The sequence below is a fragment of the Lampetra planeri genome, chromosome 25, assembly GCF_965212315.1.
Source record: "Lampetra planeri chromosome 25, kcLamPlan1.2.h2, whole genome shotgun sequence".
In the NCBI taxonomy this organism is placed as follows: domain Eukaryota; kingdom Metazoa; phylum Chordata; class Hyperoartia; order Petromyzontiformes; family Petromyzontidae; genus Lampetra; species Lampetra planeri.
Genome location: NC_136131.1, coordinates 3,400,951 through 3,422,252, shown reverse-complemented (window position 1 = coordinate 3,422,252; position 21,302 = coordinate 3,400,951). Strand labels below are relative to the sequence as shown.

At 47.9% G+C, this 21,302-nt stretch overlaps 1 protein-coding gene across 1 annotated transcript in view; it reads left to right on the top strand.

The window, feature by feature from the left end:
* The first annotated feature begins 4,352 nt into the window (after positions 1-4,352).
* The window catches only part of LOC144727254 (uncharacterized), an 80,475-nt gene continuing 63,525 nt past the window's right edge, over positions 4,353-21,302 (top strand). The window contains exon 1 of the mRNA XM_078605946.1: positions 4,353-6,278. Coding sequence (XP_078462072.1) covers positions 4,415-6,278 — 1,864 coding nt within the window. The 5' untranslated portion in view covers positions 4,353-4,414. The remainder of the gene's footprint in view (positions 6,279-21,302) is intronic.

Genomic DNA, 21,302 nt, shown 5'->3' with positions numbered 1-21,302 from the left:
CCGGGCTTGTTGCTGGCCACCCACCCTCTAGTGTGCCGTACCGGCTAAGGTCCTCGCTAACAGCACTTGCCTCAACAGTCTAGTAAGGGAGGCTATACGGGGGGTCTTTGTCTTTGGTGTGAAGCGTGTGGGTGAGTTGTGGGAGCGGTGGTGCACCGGTTAGCGTAGATGTATTCCAATTCACGACCCCAAAAATAGGTAATTTAAATTGAAACTCAGCCTGAAATGAGTGCTTGGCGAGGTGTGTAAACATCAGCACTGGAGACAAAGGCGATTGGACGTGGTGTTATTCAACCACCCCCCGTGTGCAATGTGCCGGCCTTCATAGGTGCTCGCTAACAGCACTTGCTCCCAATAGTCGGACGAGGGATGGACGGGTGATCTTCGTCTTTGTGGAGCGTGTAACAGAAAACATGCGTGATTCATAACTCTATTTCATAATAGTAGACTATCCATGTTTAGCGGTTTCATCATTTATACCTACCGCCTTCATCATTTCAATTACACATTATACAAAGGCACTAATAGGCCGCGCTCGATGCAATTTCTGACGAAAGGTTATAATTAGCGTAAAGTTGTATGTATATTTACATTCGTTAATTGGTGAATTCATTACAAGGGAAACCCTTTCTAGGATTGAGATACAGTACTCCTCCTGGACCGCATGTCTCCAATAGGTTTTAAACGGTTACGCCGTAAAATACCAATTTGTCTAACACTACACCACTCGCATTGACAAGCGTGGTGGTCAAACTCCCTCCCCCACCCATCCTCTCCATTGCCGGGGAGATGGAGTCGTCATCCAAAAGTGCATTACCAGAGACTTGTATCCATGCCTACAACGTGTGCATGAATACGAAAAGGCAGAATCACGCGTGTAGCCTCTGGCAGAGCAATTGCCATCGTAAACACGCAGCGCGACGTGACGGGCGCGGCCAACCAACGATGTTTGTCATTTTTGTTCACGTGGACATTGCATAGCTGGTGGTTTATTTTAGGCTGAGTCGACCTAAGAGAGGCACAGGAGAGATGCGCACGTAAACCATATGTGGGGGTTGGTAAGATCGAGGTGGGGTCGGTGGGCAGCACTGCTTCAGATATTAACTCGTGCCACGTTCAGCACCTCGACGCGAATGGAACTTTAATGGTAGGTTTTTACCCTTTTAACTGGTACAAAACTGACACCTTTATTCAAGGCATCATGTTTGCAATGACCACAACACAAGTAGTCAATAAAGCAAACAAAAAGAAGCAACTCTGATAAGGATAATAATATGCACTGTCCTTGAAGTTGATTGGCCCACACCCGAGACGGCTTTCTTTAGAGCCTAGTCCCCATTGGTGTAGGGCCAGATGACACCAGAAGGCGTACAACTCAAAAACAGTGCAATATCAGAGTATTGAGAGTTCGGGGTAAACATTTACACTATGAGATCTCTTTTACCAGTGGCAAAATATAATGGTAGGTTTTTACCCTTTTAACTGGTACAAAACTGACACCTTTATTCAAGGCATCATGTTTGCAATGACCACAACACAAGTAGTCTACTTGTGTTGTGGTCATTGCAAACATGATGCCTTGAATAAAGGTGTCAGTTTTGTACCAGTTAAAAGGGTAAAAACCTACCATTATATTTTGCCACTGGTAAAAGAGATCTCATAGTGTAAATGTTTACCCCGAACTCTCAATACTCTGATATTGCACTGTTTTTGAGTTGTACGCCTTCTGGTGTCATCTGGCCCTACACCAATGGGGACTAGGCTCTAAAGAAAGCCGTCTCGGGTGTGGGCCAATCAACTTCAAGGACAGTGCATATTATTATCCTTATCAGAGTTGCTTCTTTTTGTTTGCTTTATTGACTACTTGTGTTGTGGTCATTGCAAACATGATGCCTTGAATAAAGGTGTCAGTTTTGTACCAGTTAAAAGGGTAAAAACCTACCATTATATTTTGCCACTGGTAAAAGAGATCTCATAGTGTGAATGGAACTTTGTCAAGGTGCATTCTGGGTTCTTGGCGTAACGCGCTAACCGCTGCGCCACCGCTCTCCTCAGCAGGACACAAACATCATACCCAGTACAATACAAAAAAACAACATTGCTGCTTCGAATACTGGACTATTAGTGCAATAACGTTAATTTAAAACCGCATAATTGGAAGCGAAATGTATTTTGTCCGTCAGTAAGTTAGTTATGTTCGGTCATTTTATTTACACATTATACGTTACCAAACATAGTCAAATACTGTATACGCGAAACATTCTGTGTGTATACAGTGTGTATATATTTAGATATATAACAGCAGTGGTCCTAAGATAGACTGCCTCTCGCCATACGGATGTGGAATATCCACTGATGACTGCACCCCGATGACTCGAGACTCCTGAATGGCAAACAACAACGACACTGAGATTCGGGACGACGACGATGATGATGATGACGACGACGGCGATAAACTTCGACACTAACCGTAGCAGACAACGGCCACCACCGACCCAGCCTGTGCAGTCGCGTACCAATGTGAACAGATGACACACGACTGCCGCGGACACGCGTAACTCGTTTCAGACGATAAATAAAGGCCACCTTATTAGCCGTCCGGTTTCGCTCTTAGACTAAAAACCTCGTCTCACAGAAAGGAACGCGGTTGGTGGGGGTGGTGAGAGGAAGCGAAGTTTAACACGAGTAGGGCTTTCGCGAGCAATATCATTCACAATAAAGGTTTTTTTGGGTTAGACCGCGTAGATATGTGTCGTTAACCCACCACCACCACCCGCCACGAACAATTAGTAAGGTTTCTCACGCGAACACAAACGTGCTGATTAAGTCACTGGTTCAGCGCACCGGTTGTGCGTTGGAGAGTAAGACCCACACGCATTTACAATGCACCCACGTTTCCCCGGTGTATTGTCAACTCTGGCAAGATCGCTCGATGAAGCCCGCTGTAATCGCCAGCGAACACGTCGCGCTCTTAATTGTAAATGTCGTGGGTTTTACTCGACGCAGCACCCAGGCGGTGTGCTGAAGTCGAAACTAATGAGTTCAGTTTACGTGACAACCCCTTACTAATTGGTTGCATCGGTTGGGTTTGATGGGTTAACGACACATGTATATTTACGCGATCTAACAACACACATTTCTATTTACGCGATCCAACTCCACCGCCAAAAAAAACCCTCTGTATTATGGAAGCTAAGCTATTTCGAAGCTAGAGAGGAAATCTAACTCCCCCCGCCTCCCACCTCCCGTTAAATGTGGCATTAATCGGACACGCTCATCCCAAGAGTGGGGGTAGGGGGGGGGGCAGTTAGACGCAGCCTCGAATGCTCGCGCTGCCTACTCAGTCGGCTATAAACGCCGCTCATCTATCCCAGCGTTGCTCAAATTAGTTATCGCCCAGAGCTCCCCTCGCAACCCCATCCACGTAGACCCCCTCCCCCCCTTCTCTGGTTCATATCCCCTCGGTTCCATCCATCCAGCACCCCCCTCCTCCACCCACCCCGCCTCCCCCCCCCACAACCAACGCGCTAAAAGGACCACCCGACCATCACCAACCACGACCGCCCCAATACGATCGCGGCGCGGTTGATCTCAGCAGCTGTTGTGTACGGGGAAGAGGCTTTGGGTGGGCGCACGCTGCCCCTCGGCCGCAGTTTCCTCGTCTCCGTCTTTGTCTTCATTCTGTAATCATCACCCACCCGTCAACCCTTTCTCTCTTATCTCTCTCCCCGCCGCGGATTCAGGCTATTCACGTTTCCAAACGTCCGTGTGTATCTCTCTCCACGTCCCTCCCTCCCTCCCTCTCTGTCCACCCTTCCCGAACGTTAATCGTATTCATTCCTTAATGTCAACGGTTCAAAAATGTTCGTATAATCTGTGTCCACGTCTCTCTCTCTGTCTCTCTCGCTCATCCTTCCCCTTCATCTCTGGATGTCCACTGTCCCGAACGTCGCTGCGTCTCTCTCCCCTCTGCCTCTCTTTCCCCCTTCCAATCCGTGGCCCGCTGCTACTGCTGTGCTTGCGTCCCACTCTTAACACCACACAGTCGTCTTTGTTCAGATCCAGACTACCCCGCTCGCTTTCCTCTCCACACCGCTCTCGCCCCGTACCTTCGCGTCCTCTTCACCCTCCCCATCCTCCTCGCTCAAATCCTCTACTTTTAAAACCTATTTCTCCCCCCCACACACACTCTCTCCATCCCATCTCCCCACAGCCCGTCTGCCTGCCACTTGCGCGGCTCCGATCTGATGTCCGAGGCGCCCCAGACCCACAGCGCGCATCCGTCCGCCCCCCTCCTCCCTCCCCATCCCTCCCCAACCGCATAGTCAGACCCCCCCCCACCCACCACCAGCACCACTCCCTGCAGCGTAACCCCACTTACTCGCCCCGGTCATCCCCCGTAAGCGGCACTGTGATGCCTCCGTCTCCACTGGACGGACGCCTTCTGGTGGCCGCCTCTTCGTACAGCCGCTTTAGCAGCTTCATCAGCATCACCAGCAGCAGCGGCGGCGGGAGCGTGATCACAAGCAGCAGCAGCAGCAGGACAAGCAGCAGGAAAAGCAGCAGCGTCAACAGCAGAACCGTGCTCACATCTCAAACGCTGGCGACCCAGCAGCAGCTGAGATTCAAGCAAACGTCTCGTCGTCGCATCCTCGCGGTCCACTCGAACGCCACTACAGCAGCGGGAGCATCAATATCAGCAGCAGCAGCAGCAACTCCAGAAGCAACATCGTCACTATTAACAGCAGCAGCAGACATTCGCCGGCAACTCCAGGAGCTTGGCGATAGTTGTCCCACACCAGGTGACGAGCAGCGCTCCATCAACTCCACCGTCTTCTGCACCACCACCACAACCACCTCCACCACCACCACGGTCCACTGCCAGGCGAGGCAGATCAGCGTCAGCTACACGCGGTATATGCCCGCCACCAGGAGGGGAGGTCCCATTCGCTCGCTGTCCTGTGGATGCAGCGGCCCCAGCAGCTGTTGCGCCGGCAGCGGCAGCACCCCCAACGCGACGTCGTGCGTGGAGCGCTCAGCCAGTGCCGACGTAGCCGTGGTACCGTCCGGACGCCCGGGGCTGGGATTCCATCATCATCACCACCATCACCATCATCAGCAGCAGCAGCAACTTCAGCAGCAGCAGGATCACCACTATAACCATCGTCTCCAGCATCAGCACCTGTTTCAACACCACCAGCATCAGCAGCAGCAACAGCAGCAACACAATCATCTGCATTATCATCATCACCATCAACAGCAGCAGCAACAGCAGCCGGCCGTGTTGGCCTTCTTGCCGTCCACGAGTGGACACTATGGACCTGAGGGTGGTAGAGCATTGGGCCAGCAGCAGATCAACATCTGCCCGTCGTGCTCACGCCTCCTGCGGGACTCGCAGCAGCAGCAACAACAGCAACAACAGCAGCAGCAACAGCAGCAGCATGGCATCGGAGCCGCTCGAGTCGGGAGCTCGGTGGTCGGTGCCTCCAAAGGCTCGCTGTCTTCCACGCTGGCGCAGGACGGCAAGGGCACCAGCAGTACCAGCAGCAGCACCACCAGCAACGCGAGCGGGGCCATCTCCGACCATCAGCCGCCGCTCGCCCACCGCAATTCGTCCGCCTCGTCCGCGGCCGCGTCATCGGCGTCTTCGGCTTCGTCGTCGTCGACGACCACCCCGACCAAGACGTCGTCGACAGTGTCCTCGTCCTCCTCCTCCTCGTCCTCCCCCTCCTCCCAAGCGGAGCCGCCGGGAGCGTCGGCGGTGCGAACCATCTGGCCGAACGAACTAGCCAAGAGGATCGCGAGGGCCACGGCTTTGAACAGGCGGAGTCATCACCACCACCAGCACCAGCAGCAGCATCAGCAGGAGAAGCGCCGAGCGGGAGCCAGGCGCTTCGAGCAGACGCGGGGCGATGATGACGCGCCAGACGATGACGGCGTCGTCGAGGTCGGAGGAGCCGGTGGACCGGTGATCATCGACTGCAGGCCCTTCATCGAGTTCAACAAGAGCCACATCCGCGGCGCCGTGCACATCAACTGCACGGACAAGATCAGCAGGAGACGGCTGCAGCAGGGCAAGATCACGGTGCTGGACCTGCTGAGCGCGCGAGGCGGTGGCGGTGGAGGAGGAGGAGGCGCGCACTTCGGCAAGGAGCGGGGAGACATCGTGGTGTACGACGAGGCGACGAGCGAGCCCGCGTGCGTCCAGACCTCGCAGCCGCTCCACCTGGTGGTCGAGTCGCTCCGCAAGGAAGGCCGAGAGCCGCTCATACTCAAAGGTAAAGGAGAGACGGTGATTTTCGTGGGCGGGGGGGGGCTTCCCTTCTCGCTCGATATCATCCGGAACAGCGTTGCGTCGGATTCTCAGCGGATGAAATTGAGCACTGATTGTCGGTCGCTGATTGTTTTCGGTCGGAAGCCAAATCAACTCCACCACTCCCCCGGCCCCCCTTACTGAAAGTTGAGCCCCCCCCCACCAACCTTTTACATTGTCAAGTGAAAAGATGTTGGTGTTGTTGTTACAGCTTTTGGTCACACACACAGGAGGGTGGTGATCGCGGCGGCGGCAGCGTGCGTTAGAGACAAAGGCAGGTCGGATCATTATGCGGTCTGTTTCGCGTTTTAACCTTTACCGCAGCCTTGCGCCCCTTAATACACATGGGTTTGATGAAACAAAGTAAGTTGCTACTCACGTGCCCGTCCTTAATTTGTGTTTTCGACTATTTACCTTCGATAACAAAAAACCTGCCCATGTCTCGCACGCCCCAGAAAGGGCATCTTGCACCCCCCCCCCAGCGTGCACCCCAGGTTAAGAAGAAGAACCACTGCCCTAAGCATTTGTTTGAAGCTTGTTCATCACCGTGTCGTGCCCTCCCCGCCTACCCCTGAGTTATATGTTTTTGTTGCTATGCCTCCTCTACCCCTCCATCTCAACGACGCCTCGCACTTGCGGGGTGGGGTGCATGTGGCCGTTGTTGGGTCGACTGGACGTTCGGTCGGGTCACGTGTTCGCGCGCGTCACCTCAAACCGCCGTGCGCTTTATGCGTGCACGTTGTGCTGCTTACTTGAGAAATAATCGCTGCGTTCTTCTAACATTCACTTTCGCGGTTGTTGGAGGGTTTTTTTTTGGGGGGGGGGAGGGGGGGCTCTGAGACGTCTGTCTGTACCACCGGTATTGGACTTTTGTCCCCAAATTGGGGGGGCGGGGGAGGTCTGTGCAAGTCCACCACGACGACGATCATGAAGTCGGAAGTAGCTGTGTGGAGAGCCACTCGTGCTCCAACCCTCGTGTTTTTCTGATTAAAATAAAAACGTCAGTTCATCACAAACTAAAGACAAAGTACCGTAGTGCGATTGTGGCCATGCAACCAAAAGCTATGGCCAACATTTTTGTAAACCAAAACTCCACAGACTCTCTCCTGAAGTCATCGTGTGGCTCGCAGACCTCAGGATTAGCATTTAGCTTCTGAGCATATTGCCAGACGCAAGAACAGAATCCTGATAAAGGTCAGGCAGCCAAACCCTCCATTGTTTACCTCTCCGTGAGAAATATAAGCATCAACGTTTGCAATTATGTTTTAAATCGAATCCGGGAATGCTCACTGCGGCAATCACAGCACCCATATGAATTATATATTCAGTTGCATTGCATGGGGGGGTGGATTGTCTGAACATTCTGCGCTGAGCCAGTTTGCCTCACGAGGCAGCGGTTCCGATTCCAGTTACTCTCTGTGGGACATTAACACGAAAAAATCAACAAGGACATGGCATTATTGAAAAATGAGGCATCACCACAGCGAAAACCCACCAACTCCGCTTCTCCTGACGACATCATCTGGCTCATTCAGCTCACTGTAAAATTATAGTCGTTGTACATTAACAACAGCCATACGACGTAGAAGATTAACACAATTTCTCAGTGTTAGAGGGTACGTTAGAAGAGATAGCCACGCTCGAATTCGCATCTACAGCGAGCCCATCGTGCAGTAATATACACGCGCAGTGTCAATGAAATTGCAAAACGCGTCGTGAAAATGGATGTTGCTGTGCGTCAGTGGTTAACACATCCGGCAGTGTACACGGGAAACCCCACAGGCGATCTGCAGGTCAACTTGAGGCGGGGTATAGTGTGGGTATCCCCACCTCTTCAGCCAGCGTCGGAAGAGTCGGCCGAAACACCCTTCTTGGGTGGTCCTCGAAGTTGATGACTTTTTTCCTCCAAGCGGTGGTGTGAGAATGCACTTTCAGGGCTGCGCCTTTACCTTTGGCGTGATCTCTACACACAATCTAAACGCTCCAGTGTGTGTGTGTGTGTGGTGGCCTGGAGGTGAAGTGGGTTGACACGTACCAGAGCGCCACTTGCTAGTTTGCGCGAACTTGACGGTTCGAATTTACTTGGTGATCCCATCATTTATCTGCGGGGGGGGCGGGTTATTAAAATACGCTGTCAGCTGGAAAGTTAAATATCTCGCCCGGTATACAGGAGTTCGTGGGTTCGATCCCGACACTCTGACGCTTGTATATTTGAAGTTTGCATGTTCTCCCCGTGGTCACGTGGATTTTTATCCGGGTTCTCCGGTTTTTCCCTCCCCATTTAGCATCAACATCACACGTTTAGACAATTTGGCTGCTGTAAATGTTCCACGTGATCATCCATTTACAATTGAGCTATCATTTTGATGGCCAGCTCGCTTCTGAACAAGAGCTACATTGTAGCTCCGTGGGCCTTACCTGGTAAAACAAAACAAAATGTGTATAGTTTTTATTTCAGTGAAAGACTCAGCTCCCTCGTCCGCAAGAGGAAGACGCAGCGTGTTGGCCTCACCGCCGCACCGTTCCCAACGTTTGTAATTGCTGCAAGTGAATGTCAAATAAACTCGGTCTCATTAAAATAAAAATTCCCGCAAACCAAAAATAACTGCACTCCTCAAAAGATAATGCGATTCCAGTACCGTAATACGAATGGGCACCGGCTTGATGAATTAATGGAACACAGGCATCGCATGTCATTATGAATATTGCAGTTCATCTGCATAACGTTTCTAAACTGGTTAACTTGAGTGTCATTCCTTTAATTCTTAGAAATTGCCACTAAATCCTCCTATTCTTATGTGAGGCGTTATAAATATACGTTGCCGATATAAACTACAGTACGTTCATGTGCCTAAAGCATATTATATTGTGCAATAGCCATCAATGCCATGCCAAGCCCATATTTATGGGCAGTGGTGTTATCACCCATCACATTTTCTAACTCTTTTCGTTGAACAATAATCCACGCTCGTTACCAGAGCTGCCGGGGCTTATTTGTATTTCCCCGTCACCATCCCACATAGTCCAGTAGCCGTTGCCGTCCCTCTCACTCCTGCACGTGAACATATCTCAACGCTCCATCTCTGTGGTGGCCGGGCTCTTGGATTTGTTTCCCCCATTCGACGTCCGTTCCATCACCGGTCCTATCCATCGGCCGTCATCGTCGCTTACGAGGTCGCGCTCACTACACCTACAGTGCTTACCACAAATGAACCACAACACCTTGGCTGATCTCGTCAAGGAGTATAAACCATCACGTGAACTCCGGTCATCCTCGCAGAGGCTTTTGGCTGAGCCATCGAACAAAGACGGTCGCCGCGTCGCGCCGCTTTCATATACGCTTCTGCGGCCGTCTGGAACGTTCTTCCTTCCGATGTCAGGAAGCCACTGGAGCTATGCACTATTAAATCATCTAGATTGAAAACTGATATAAGAGCCCATTCAACATTTGTCAAATGTTGATTAAAGCAAAATACATCCGTCTCTTCGCATAATATTAAGTACCTTCAAACCGGTCAACGTATGGGCCTTGCATACAAATAGTATCCAGCATGATTTGTTTTATTAATCTCAAGAACAGTTTAAACATTCCGATATTGGAAGCAATTGGAGCTATGCACTTTTACATCTAGTTTGAAAATTCATTTCTTTCAAACTGCTTTTTGTGTTTAGATTGTTGTCCTTCCCCTGCATTTCCGATTAACACGGTTGGCTTAAGTACGGCGCGAAAGAAGTTCAACATCGTAGATACATACATCTCGTCTAAGTGCCGTGTCCTGCCCGAGCCCGTTGACACTGAATAACTGCCAATATGAGAGAGTATCTCTAATTTTTTTCTTCAATCTCTATGTAATTCCAAGGAAGCATCTCCTCAAGCATGCACCTCCCATTTAGTCGATACGAACAAATCAAATGCATATTCCACGTGCAGCGTTTGACAGTCTACAGCAATATATCCTAAATATCACACAAGATTAATTTAAAATGAAGGCCGCTCAAAATGGCAATCACTGCACAATTATTCCAGTGCCGTGGTTTACCAAGAGTATAACTCAGACAGGCAGATATATATTGATTATCATTTGACCTCATGCAGTCAATTTCTGAGTACTGCAGAGTCACGCGAGAGCCAGTTATCAGCCATAACAGCACCACGCGCAAATCACGTGATCGCACACAGAGTATCTTAGAACCGTGACAATGACAATTGACGTCCTTTTATCAGCCCACTGTTGGATGAAGGCCTGCCCGCACCACTGTCGTGGAGATTGTTTTGTAACGTCATCTTCACTACCACTGGTCAGTGCCAGTTCGTGAGAGAAGGACCCAGGACCGGTTCAGATATCACTCGCCACTGATCTTAGCCATGACCAGGTATTGAACCAAGGCCGGAATTAGAATATATATATTGAGGGGGACACATCCACCCCAATATTCAAATATGCTCAAAATGTCCCCCCCCCCTAATATATTGCTATAAAATAGATTCATGTTTATATTATTGTGCTTATGGTTGTACTTTATTAATCCCTAATCTCTGCCATTACACTATTAGACATTATTGTAACAACAAAAAATCCATCCTATGTGTTCGTGAATTTTTTTTATATTTTAGGCAGGAAATTAGTTTTCAAATTTAGATTTTTTTTCTGGGGGGGGACCCCCAGGCTACCTGGAAGATTTGCCCCCCCCCCCCAATGTTGACTCCGTGGCTACGGCCTTGTATTGAACTCAGGCGGTGGGGTTCCCATAGTGTAGTATGCCCCCACTCCCACTGCCCCCTCCCCCAGTGTTATACTCATCAATTTGTGTAGTTTTGCACTGTCCACGTGTGCAGTAAGTTAAGTAAAATCCAGACATTTACACGTTCCTTCGGAGTGGGCAGGTAGGAACTTGGTTGGACAGCGCATTCGTGCACGACAGAAAGCTCGTGGTCACGTGATGCACTTCAACCAATCCAGGAGCGTACATGTTTGGGAGGGGCTATGCACGACAGACAAATAATCCCTGGTGGGCAGTGTGGAACTGTAGTTCCTACCTGTAATATTTGGCCTTTGTACGAAGAGTAAGTGTGATAAACAACCAGAGAGTAGGATTATTTTTTTTATTAATTACACGCATAACAGGAAAGGTTCTTGTAGGTATGTGTCTGTCGATCTATGTAGCTGCAGGTATCGCCAGTAATAACATGTAGAGTTTGGCACCGTGTGTGTGTGGCTCCATGTCTTTATGTCTACCTCCGAGTGTATCTCCATACCTGTGTGTGTCCGTTTTGGTGTGTGTGTGGATGTCTCAATTATGCATTTGTGTCTCAATGTCTCTGTGTGTCTCCTTGTCTCTCTCCGTATCTCTGTGCATACCTGTGTATGTATTTACATCTTTCTCTGTGTGTGTCTATATCTCACATTTTGTATCTCTGCAGACACAATTATTTTATTTAGTTTTTGATGCTGAAAAGAGATTTTTGGCACCATTAAAATATTGCAAATGTCCTGCAGATAATGGGGCAAATATACGGTGCTACTCATTTTACCCTGAATGGATGGCAGATAATAAGAAAATAGGGCTGCGGGTAATTGGAGTTTATGTGCACCCTACAGCTCCCGTGAAATGCAGGTATGTGATTAGTACAGACATAAGTAATACTAATCACATACCTGCATTTCCCATAAATATGCTAAATTCCTCTTGATATGCAAATTATTTTGTCAAGGCGCCCTTTCCCCCCCCCCTTCCAACCCAGCTTATATATATGCTCCAAGCACGTGTGCTGTTTCATTCAGACGCTGTCGCCTCGACAGACCTGGTTTCACCTGAGGACGGCTGCTTGCGTTGTGGCCAAAACGTCGTGATAATTATTTTATTATGTTTTATTTTTATTATTTTATTACTTCCCTTCTACGTGACTTTACCGAAAGAACCAAGAAGATGGGTAATAGTGTTTTGGATCAGAGGGGAGATCTCTAAATGGGCCTTGCCAATTCCGAATTTTCATCAGTGCCATATAATTGTTGTTGTCCTCTCCCCGCCCGCACCTCCAATTAGCAAGGTTGGCTACGTACGGTGCAAAATAACTTCAACATACATAAATGTGGTGAAACTCCACATTGTGAAACAGTACTGGGATTGCTGATTTCCCACCAACTGGTATTCACAATATGGTACTTAATTTGCTAACCCCCTTTAAAGGATGATGTTTTACCACAGGCTCGCTTTGCTATTATTTTTCATGCGACAATTATGATCGGCTTGGTTTAAATTGGATCTGATACAATTCTATTTTTAAAAACTAAATTGGATAAGACCGACCACGCTTCCATCAGAATGTGACCCAATAGACAAGGTCAGGTTACGATTGGCTGATTGGACCGTGTCCATTTAGCCACTGGAGAAGAGCCAATTTAGACTTGTTTACTACAAAATTAACGTAATTTTTTAAATTAAATAACCCCCCCTAAACTCGAAATGGAACTTGTCCCTTGTGTATAAAACTGTCCCATTATTCTAACTCCTCCGCTCCAGGCTGTCCTGACAGACAGTAACTATATTTAACTCAATTAGCGTCACCGTTAATCATGTAGCTGAATTCTCAGTAAATTAAACTTTTTCAACTTGAATAATGAAAGAAAGTCCAGTAGTTAAACACACATTTCTGTTCTCTGCATTGTAACGTTGCACGGGATCATGCACAATTATTGATTTATGCCTAACCGAGTTTGAAATCTGATTGATCCTGCTCAGGATCGGATCAAGCCCCCATTTACCGATTGGATCCAAGCAATTGTGGGCGGTGACGCGGCCCAAGCGGAAAGGGCGTTCCCCGCCCGTTGCAGAGGGTCACAGGGTCGAATGCAGTGGCCGCCCTGGTTAATACTGCCAAGATGTAACAACCACTCTAATACAAGTCTCTCAGTTAACACTGACATTGGTTAACGGTTTTTTGATTAACGTTTCGCCTCCCATAGGACCTCCATGGTTTCTAACGTTAAAATTTGTGATTAACAGTATGCTTACGTTATGGACGCGGGCGGCAATTTCGGCCAATCCGAGCGCTCGTAAGTCGGGCTGAGCCATGCCCTCAGCCAATCAGTGACGCCCATTTATGAGCGTTTAGACCTCGAATGGCTTTGTTTACAGGTGGCAACTCTCGTTGGGATACGGCCCACGGCCCATAGATTCGCCACCACTGCTCTGGATATGCTCATACCTGCGTTCCACTTGCGGGCCTCTCCTTTGCCACCTTGTCGCTGAGGCCCTTAGGGTTTTAACTAAAGGGGTTAACGTAACCATTAAATATTTAGCTGCAGCTCATTGTAAACGTTCATCGAATGCCAGTCGCTCGCAGACACACATTTGATACACTTTCGTCCTAATGTGATTGAAATACGATGCATCATTTTACGTAAGAGTGTAACTCTGCGAGGGGAAAAAAGAAACAGCACACATTTAAAGTAACATAAATAGGTTATAATATTAATAACACTGATATTGACAGCTGGGTCTATGCATAATGACATTGAAATGGGATACACAGTGCATTACACACGCGATATTCATTGTATTTCAGTAGGCCAATTGCACTATGTCAATTGGGCATTTGGCATGGATTAACATACACATTTCATTATAACCGATTTCCCTGTAATGCAGTTGTGATGTGATAATCGCGTATGAATAAACCACGTAACGTACACGAGCAGCTGTCAGCTGAGATGTTTTTTGTTGAATTGGAGTGTGACGCAAAGTCGCACATTATATGCTTTCTCACTACACACCACATCAGGATTCATCCAATGCTGCAATAAACACAGATGAGCAAGTTCACGCATTGTACGCTTTAGTTTATGTTCATTTTACATATACAGGGTGTCTGGAATCATAGGAAAAACACAGCTCTGTGTTATTGGCTGATGGTCTGGATGCAGTCTGTTAAATTTAACAGCGACCTCCCTTCGAATCCGATTTCCTATGAGTAGAATTATGTGGACTCGTTCTTCATTACTCAGAGAAATCTTGGGCCTGCAGAAACAAACAAAAATTAGTTATTAAATCCTTTATTAAATCCTTTATATTAAGTTCGCTTGCTTGCTTGCGTGCTTGCGTGCTTGCGTGCTTGCTTGCTTACGACCGTGTAAATCTTTCGGTCGTTTTTTAACCCACTTCCCGTGATCCAATCGAGCTGACATTTTCCACACAGACTCGTTGTGTGTGACAATTAATTTTCGTGAAAAATGTTTTCCAAAATTTTACACTGTTTAGGGAAAACAAATTAAATATTTAATTACCAATTGCTTAATACTGGCAGACAATCATCTGACCCATAGGTGGCAGCCATCTCAAGCCAGAGGACGAGAAGACTCTAGCCGCCACGCATATAAAGGATTTATAGTGAAAAACTTTTTTTACGGGTTTACTTTTATTAAGTTCGCTTGCTTGCTTGCTTGCTTGCGTGCTTGCTTGCTTGCGTGCTTGCTTGCTTACGACCGTGTAAATCTTTCGGTCGTTTTTAACCCACTTCCAGTGATCCAATCGAGCTGATATTTTGCACACAGACTCGTTGTGCGAGACAATTAATGTTCGTGAAAAAAAATTCCCAAAATGTTACATTGTTTAGGCAAAAAAAAATTATTTTACATATATTCAAATAGAACTCATTCATGACTTTGGCTGAACGTCACAGTATAAGAGCCCAGAGCGTAACCCCTCCAAAGGCCGTGGCGGAGTAGCGCAGTTGGTAGCGCCCTCGCTTCCCATGCCAAAGGTCGCGGGATCGATCCCCGCGTCCTCCACAGGCGAATATATTTTTAAATCCTTTATATTAAGTTCGCTGCCACGCATATAAAGGATTTATAGTGAAAAACTTTGTTTTTACGGGTTATACTTATTTTTCCTATGATTCCAGACTTATGGGCCATACAGACTCCTCTACTTACGAACATTCGACTTACGAACTTTCAGAGATACTAACAAAACTATCCGTATGTCCAGTTGCCTGTTTGGACCGAAAGTCATAAGTTCAACCGCCGCGCAATAGATGGTGGTATTGGCATTTACATCTACAAGAGATTATACCACGTTTAAAGTCATTCAACGTGTTTAGTGTAGATACCGTACAACATGTTTTTAATTGACAGAAGTAAAGTTGGACTTACAAACGAATCGACTTACGAACAGGCCTCTGGAACCCAACTCGTTCGTAAGTAGAAGAGCCCCCATCCTCTATATCGAATAGAGTATCAGCAAGTGAAGCGAAAAAACATATCACAATCTGAAACTGCACCATCCTGCCCGTGTCTTTCCATTGGAGTTAATGGACAATCCGTTGCACTGCAAAGCACACGACAAAGAAAATAAAGATCTCAGGAGCCACTGGAGTTGAGCACCTTCTATTTGTTGCCACCCAGCTTGAGTTGAACAACTGTCCGAGGGTTCAGCAATGTAGCTGTGGCCCTCCCCCGAAACCACGGTTTAAATATCAACTTTTGAGATGACCTGGTGGCTGTGTGGAGGGAGGCGGAGGAGGGGGACCAATGCAATGCCCATGTTAAGGCACTGAGCCAGCAACTCTGAGACCCCGAGTTTGAGCCCCGGGTGCGATGGCAAAGTTGACAAACAAAAAACGCGGGTCTCAAATGCGACGCCAATTCTTGGCCTCCTTTGGCTCATGGGCGAGTGAACAACCAAAGCCATGTGGGGGTCAGCAGCTGTGCGGGGGCCATTCCTAATTATAGATGGGAGGGATGCACAGCCGCGCTCTCCAGTGGTAAACACTGCACCCAACACCTCCCAGTTGGGGGGGGCAGCCGCGGGAAGGGCCCGATGGTGGTGGTGGGGTGGGGCAGATGTGGAGCCAGGATTTTCCAACTGACCCGCCTTGCCTACGTCGGACAAGAGATATGCGGCTGCAATGGGTTGACATTGTAGCCTGGGGGGGGGGGGGTGCAGACGGTTTTTTTAAGCGTGGATTTTAAATCGGCTTAACTACATTATTGCACACTGTACATAAGACGGCCGCTGCATCGCACGCTTTCAAATGCGCTTCTGCGGCTGTCTGGAACGCTCTTCCTTCCGATATTAGGAAGCCACTGGAGTTTTGCACTTTTAAATCTATATTGAAAACTCATTTCTTTTAGAACTGACTTTTATATTTAGTTTGTCCTCCCCTGACACCTACGATTAGCACGGTTGGCTATGTACGGTGCGAAAGAAGTTCAACATATATACATACGTACTTGAGTTCCGTAATGTGACATTGTACGCTTGTCACCCGCTGCGCCTCTGAGTGGACTGACTGTACGCGCTTTCATTCTGCACCACAGTTTTGTTGTCAATGTTTTATTGTGCATTGATTGGCAGGGCCCTTTTGGCAGGGCCCTTTTGCAAATGCAGGTGAAGCGCGGGCAATGGCAGTTACGGGGAGTTATTTATTCACGCTGTATTTGCGAATGGCAGATGCGGATACACAATGCATAGATGGAAAATGGAAAAAAACTCCCCTCTGGTCGTGTGCCGTAGTCACCCAGAACAGAACCCATTGAACGTATAACGACTCAATTCCCGATTCACGAATACGAAAGGGGGGTGTCGTCACAGCGATACACTCCGCTACTCCTGATGCAATCATCATCTGCCTCAAGCACCTCAATGAGAAATTATAGCTGTTGCTCTGCATCAACATCAGCCATACGAAGGAGGGGGAGGAGGAGGGAGGACTGCATTTGCAAAATTGCTTTCGCGAATTAGATGTATAGCCATTTTGATTCACAGCAACACATAACAGCACATGGTCTACATCAGTAGAATTCCTCTTACGCACGGGCCCTATTACCAATGACTCATATTATCCGTGGGAGCTGTAGGGTGCGTAAAAAAAAAACCTATGATTACAGCATTTGCGGGGCACATGGCCGTGAAGAAAATGCGTTGAGTTGTGTAGACTGTGGAAATTGAGCGATGAAATCAATTAATTTGCTGGAGCGAGACCGGTTGTCACCTCCACGCCTTTACCGTCCCTATTTTTCATGCCCACAACATGGGGAAACTTTTATCCGGCAGTGGATTGACAATTAATCTATGATGATGATGGTAGTGCAAGCAATGATGATTATAATGGATGGTGGCGATGGTGATCGTGATGGCGATGATGGTATTTGTGTTGTCCACGTTCATCTATTATCCTTAAAATCCCAACACACTCATCAACAGCACTGTGGCCATATAAGAAGTATATATATACAAATAAAATCGGCGACGTTTCAGGCAAATACTCTTCTCGATAGCAGTCAACGAGGGAGGGGCCAGTGCGATTGCAATACTTCATGTGCTGCGAAGGGCCATTGCCCGAAACGTCACCGATTATTTTCTTGTTTTCCTTTTAAGGCCAAACAGTGTTATTGATGAGCGCGTCGAGTTATTTTTGTTCATTGTGTTTGTGCACCACTGCCAGTGCAGCAGCATCATTATCCACGTTCATCTCTTGTCCACGTTGATCTGCTATTCGCGTTTTTGTCTGCGGTGGCTTGAGAGCACCCGGGATAGGTCCTCTGAAGTCACGGCACGACTCCTGATCTCCGCGGCCGGTCGGTAGGTTAGAGGAGTTGAGCAGAAGTCGGGGAAAAGTTGCCCCCGTTATCCGTGTTCGTCTCTGAGCCGCCCACGTGGAAAGGAGGAGTATGTTTTGACAGATGCAGATTTACAACAACAAAAAAGACCCGCAAACGGTGGCAGCCATATTTTCCATACTATGCTCAACCACCACACTGCAGGTCATAACGTCACTTCTGCTTCTGTCCTTGCACTGCTGGACCTTGCATCTTTTTCCTATCATGAGGCACCACGGTGGCGAGATGTTAACTACCTCGCCTGGTATGCAGGTCGTAAGTTCAATCCTGACCCTGACGCCTGCTGTATATTTGGGGTCCGTGAGTTCTCCCCGCAGTCGTGTAGATTTTTCTCCGGGTCCTCCGGTTTTTCCCTTCACATTTAGAATCAATGTATGTCTAGAGTATTTAGCCGCTCTACATTTCCACGTGATAAGCCACTTCGTTGAGCTATTTGTGGCCAGGTCGCTTCTGAAAAAGAGCTACTTAGCTCAGTGGACCTCACCTGGATAAAATAAAATGTGTTTTATATTCTTTCCCCTGGTTCTTACAACCTCGCAAAAGACAATAAACATGGTTATTGTTTTGATTAAATCCTCAAGATTGCCGTTTGTTGCTGGCTGCAAGGGATTTGGGGCCTTTGGGCTATGTGCTCATAAACCGTAACAAAATAAAGGATGAGAGCTATTTTACTTCACCGTGCATCGTAGGCAAATACATCCCAAATATTTGACCGCTTTATATCGTTGTAATAGAGAGCCCTCCCCGTAGACTGTGGAGCCTCGATAAAGGGAGAGGAATTGTCAGAGCCTAGAGGCTCGTGATCCAAGCCAACATCTTCCTCATCCAGTCAAGAAGGATCTCCATCACCTGATCGAGAGTATGCAGCATGCACGCCAAGACAAACATAGCAATACTGTACTGTGCTTGCCGAAGTGAAAGCCGTTCAAATTAATAAGGCGTTACCAGGCAAAACCTCCTAACATTGTCTGGAATTGCAAGATGCAAACTACAGCCGTGTTTACTGCATTCACAACAACCGAAGCCGAAACATTTTCAAGTGTGACCTAACTCGTCCCTTGCTATATTGTTTTCTCTCTCCCTAATTGCTGTTTGGGAACTGCTAACGAGGAGCCTGGAAGAATATTCCAATGAACGTGGATTATTTACCCAGAGAAAGCCCCATTGAGTTGCAGGAGGGTTCCTGCATTGCATTGGGATGTATTTGCCAATATCGCGTGAGTGCATGCATTTATTGGAAGCTGGAGAAAAACCCACTACACACGAGGTAGCACTCGGTTACTGCCTTCTCCTGCCACACACCTCATAGCCCCACGTAAGTTGTTGAACTTCTTCCGCGCCGTACGTAGCCAACCGTGCTAATTGGAGGTGCGGAGGGAAGGACAACAAACCAAACACACAGATCGGTTCTGGAATAACACCTGGCAAGCTGTGGTGGTCACTCATCAAAGTACTCAACCAGGCCTGACGCGTGGGGGTGCATTCGGCGTGGTCTTAGCTATTGGGAAATTATATAGCACTGAACAAATATACAGCACTGTACAAATATGCGGTACTGTACACATACGCAGTACTGTACAAATATTCAGTACTGTACAAATATGCGGTTCTGTACAAATATATAGAAACGTACAAATATACGGCACTACAAACATACAGCAATGTGCAAATATACAGTACTGTACAAATATACCGTACTGTACAACTATACCGTACTGTACAACTATATCGTACTGTACGAATATACAGTCCTGTGTAAATACAGTAGTGTAAAAAAACGACAGTAGGGGCAGATCAGCCCCTTTAAATATCCAGCACTGTGGAGGCATCAGCGAGGGTTGCTGGATAACCACCGCACAAGCGACATCCCCTTCCCCTGTGCGGACTGATGCCGTCCGTGGTGGGATCGAGCGTTGCTCCCTCCCTTCGCGCGCTTGGGATTTCTCTCTGGGTGCTCAGGTGCCCCCACTCACTGATTGGCTGGAACGCGTCTCAATAGATAGAACTGCGGGGCAATTTGTTGGCACTGGCTCAGCCACCCGCATGGCAACCTCCGCAGCTTCTTCGGCTGTACCTCGGCAATTGCGCGATGCAATTTGCATCGGCGACGCTAAGCGTGAGCACGTTGCTACGGCCGTGTGTTTAAAAGCGAAACCACGTCGCTGGTCAAAAGCTCAAGAGAGACGCAGAGCGACGGCGTGTGGGGCCGTCCATAAATGACGTCACGCACCTAGTGGCGGGGGGGGGGGTCAGATATTTGTGACCATGTGACGAGGGGAGAGGGTTTGAGAAATGTGACGTCATATCAAAATGCGCAACTTTAAATAAATATAGACAACACGTTCTACTTAATTCAATATACTTTTTTATAAATGTTTTCTTCTACAACATCAGAGTGCAGCGCCACGTTAAATACGCACTACAATGACAATAGTTTAAAGCGATTTGAAGCATGTTTATATTTTTTTTTTGGGGGGGGGGGCAGAGATTTGTGACGTCATATTTGAGGGGGTGGGGTCTGACTTTTTGTGACGTCGTGTGACGAAGGAGAGGGGTCAAAAATTGTTAAAAATCGCGTGACGTCATTAATGGACGGCCTCTGTGTACGTGTTTTTTCATGACGGGCACATTCCCCTGGAGGTGGCACGCCACACACACACACCGGCACTCTCTGAAAGCCCCTTAGAAGTAGTTAGCAGCTCTGACCGAACGATCGATGCGGCCTCAAGCCACGTGTCAACCTTCATAAGTCACAGCACCCTGGGGATGGGAAGCATCTCCCCAGGCATGGTGCCGTTTCGGAACGCCTCTGGTCAAAGTCTGCACTCCGTATCCCAATGTAAAGGGCTTTGGGATATGTCTCTGTAATTGCGTGAACTTTAATGCAATTCACCAGAGCAAAGGGGTGAAAAGCATGATCAATTGTTGAATTGAATGCCGAGCCCGAATCGTGATTCTTTGTTTGAATCGTCATTCATGAATCGCTGCGCGCTTTAAATTGCTAAATAAATAAGCAGACAATGTATTTATAATTAGACGAATTCCTTACGCAGCCCATCGGCTGCACGGCATTTTGTGAGTGCATCATTTCGGCAGTGTTGGTTCAAGACAAGCAAACTCTGGACCGGTTTCGACACACAGCGTCTCAACATCAGTCAGACTTGCATGAATCAATGCTGGTGAACTGCTGATCGATCTTACAGGCATAAGTCCCTCTCTTTGCGAAATGGCTCCCATTTCCACGGGTAATAAATACTTTAATTTGTTTTACGTTGAAAGACAAGCTCTGTGGAGGATTTTGTTGTTCATATTCTAGACGACAAATGCTCACGATTATTTTTGCGTAAACCGAGAAGGTCGATCTTCTG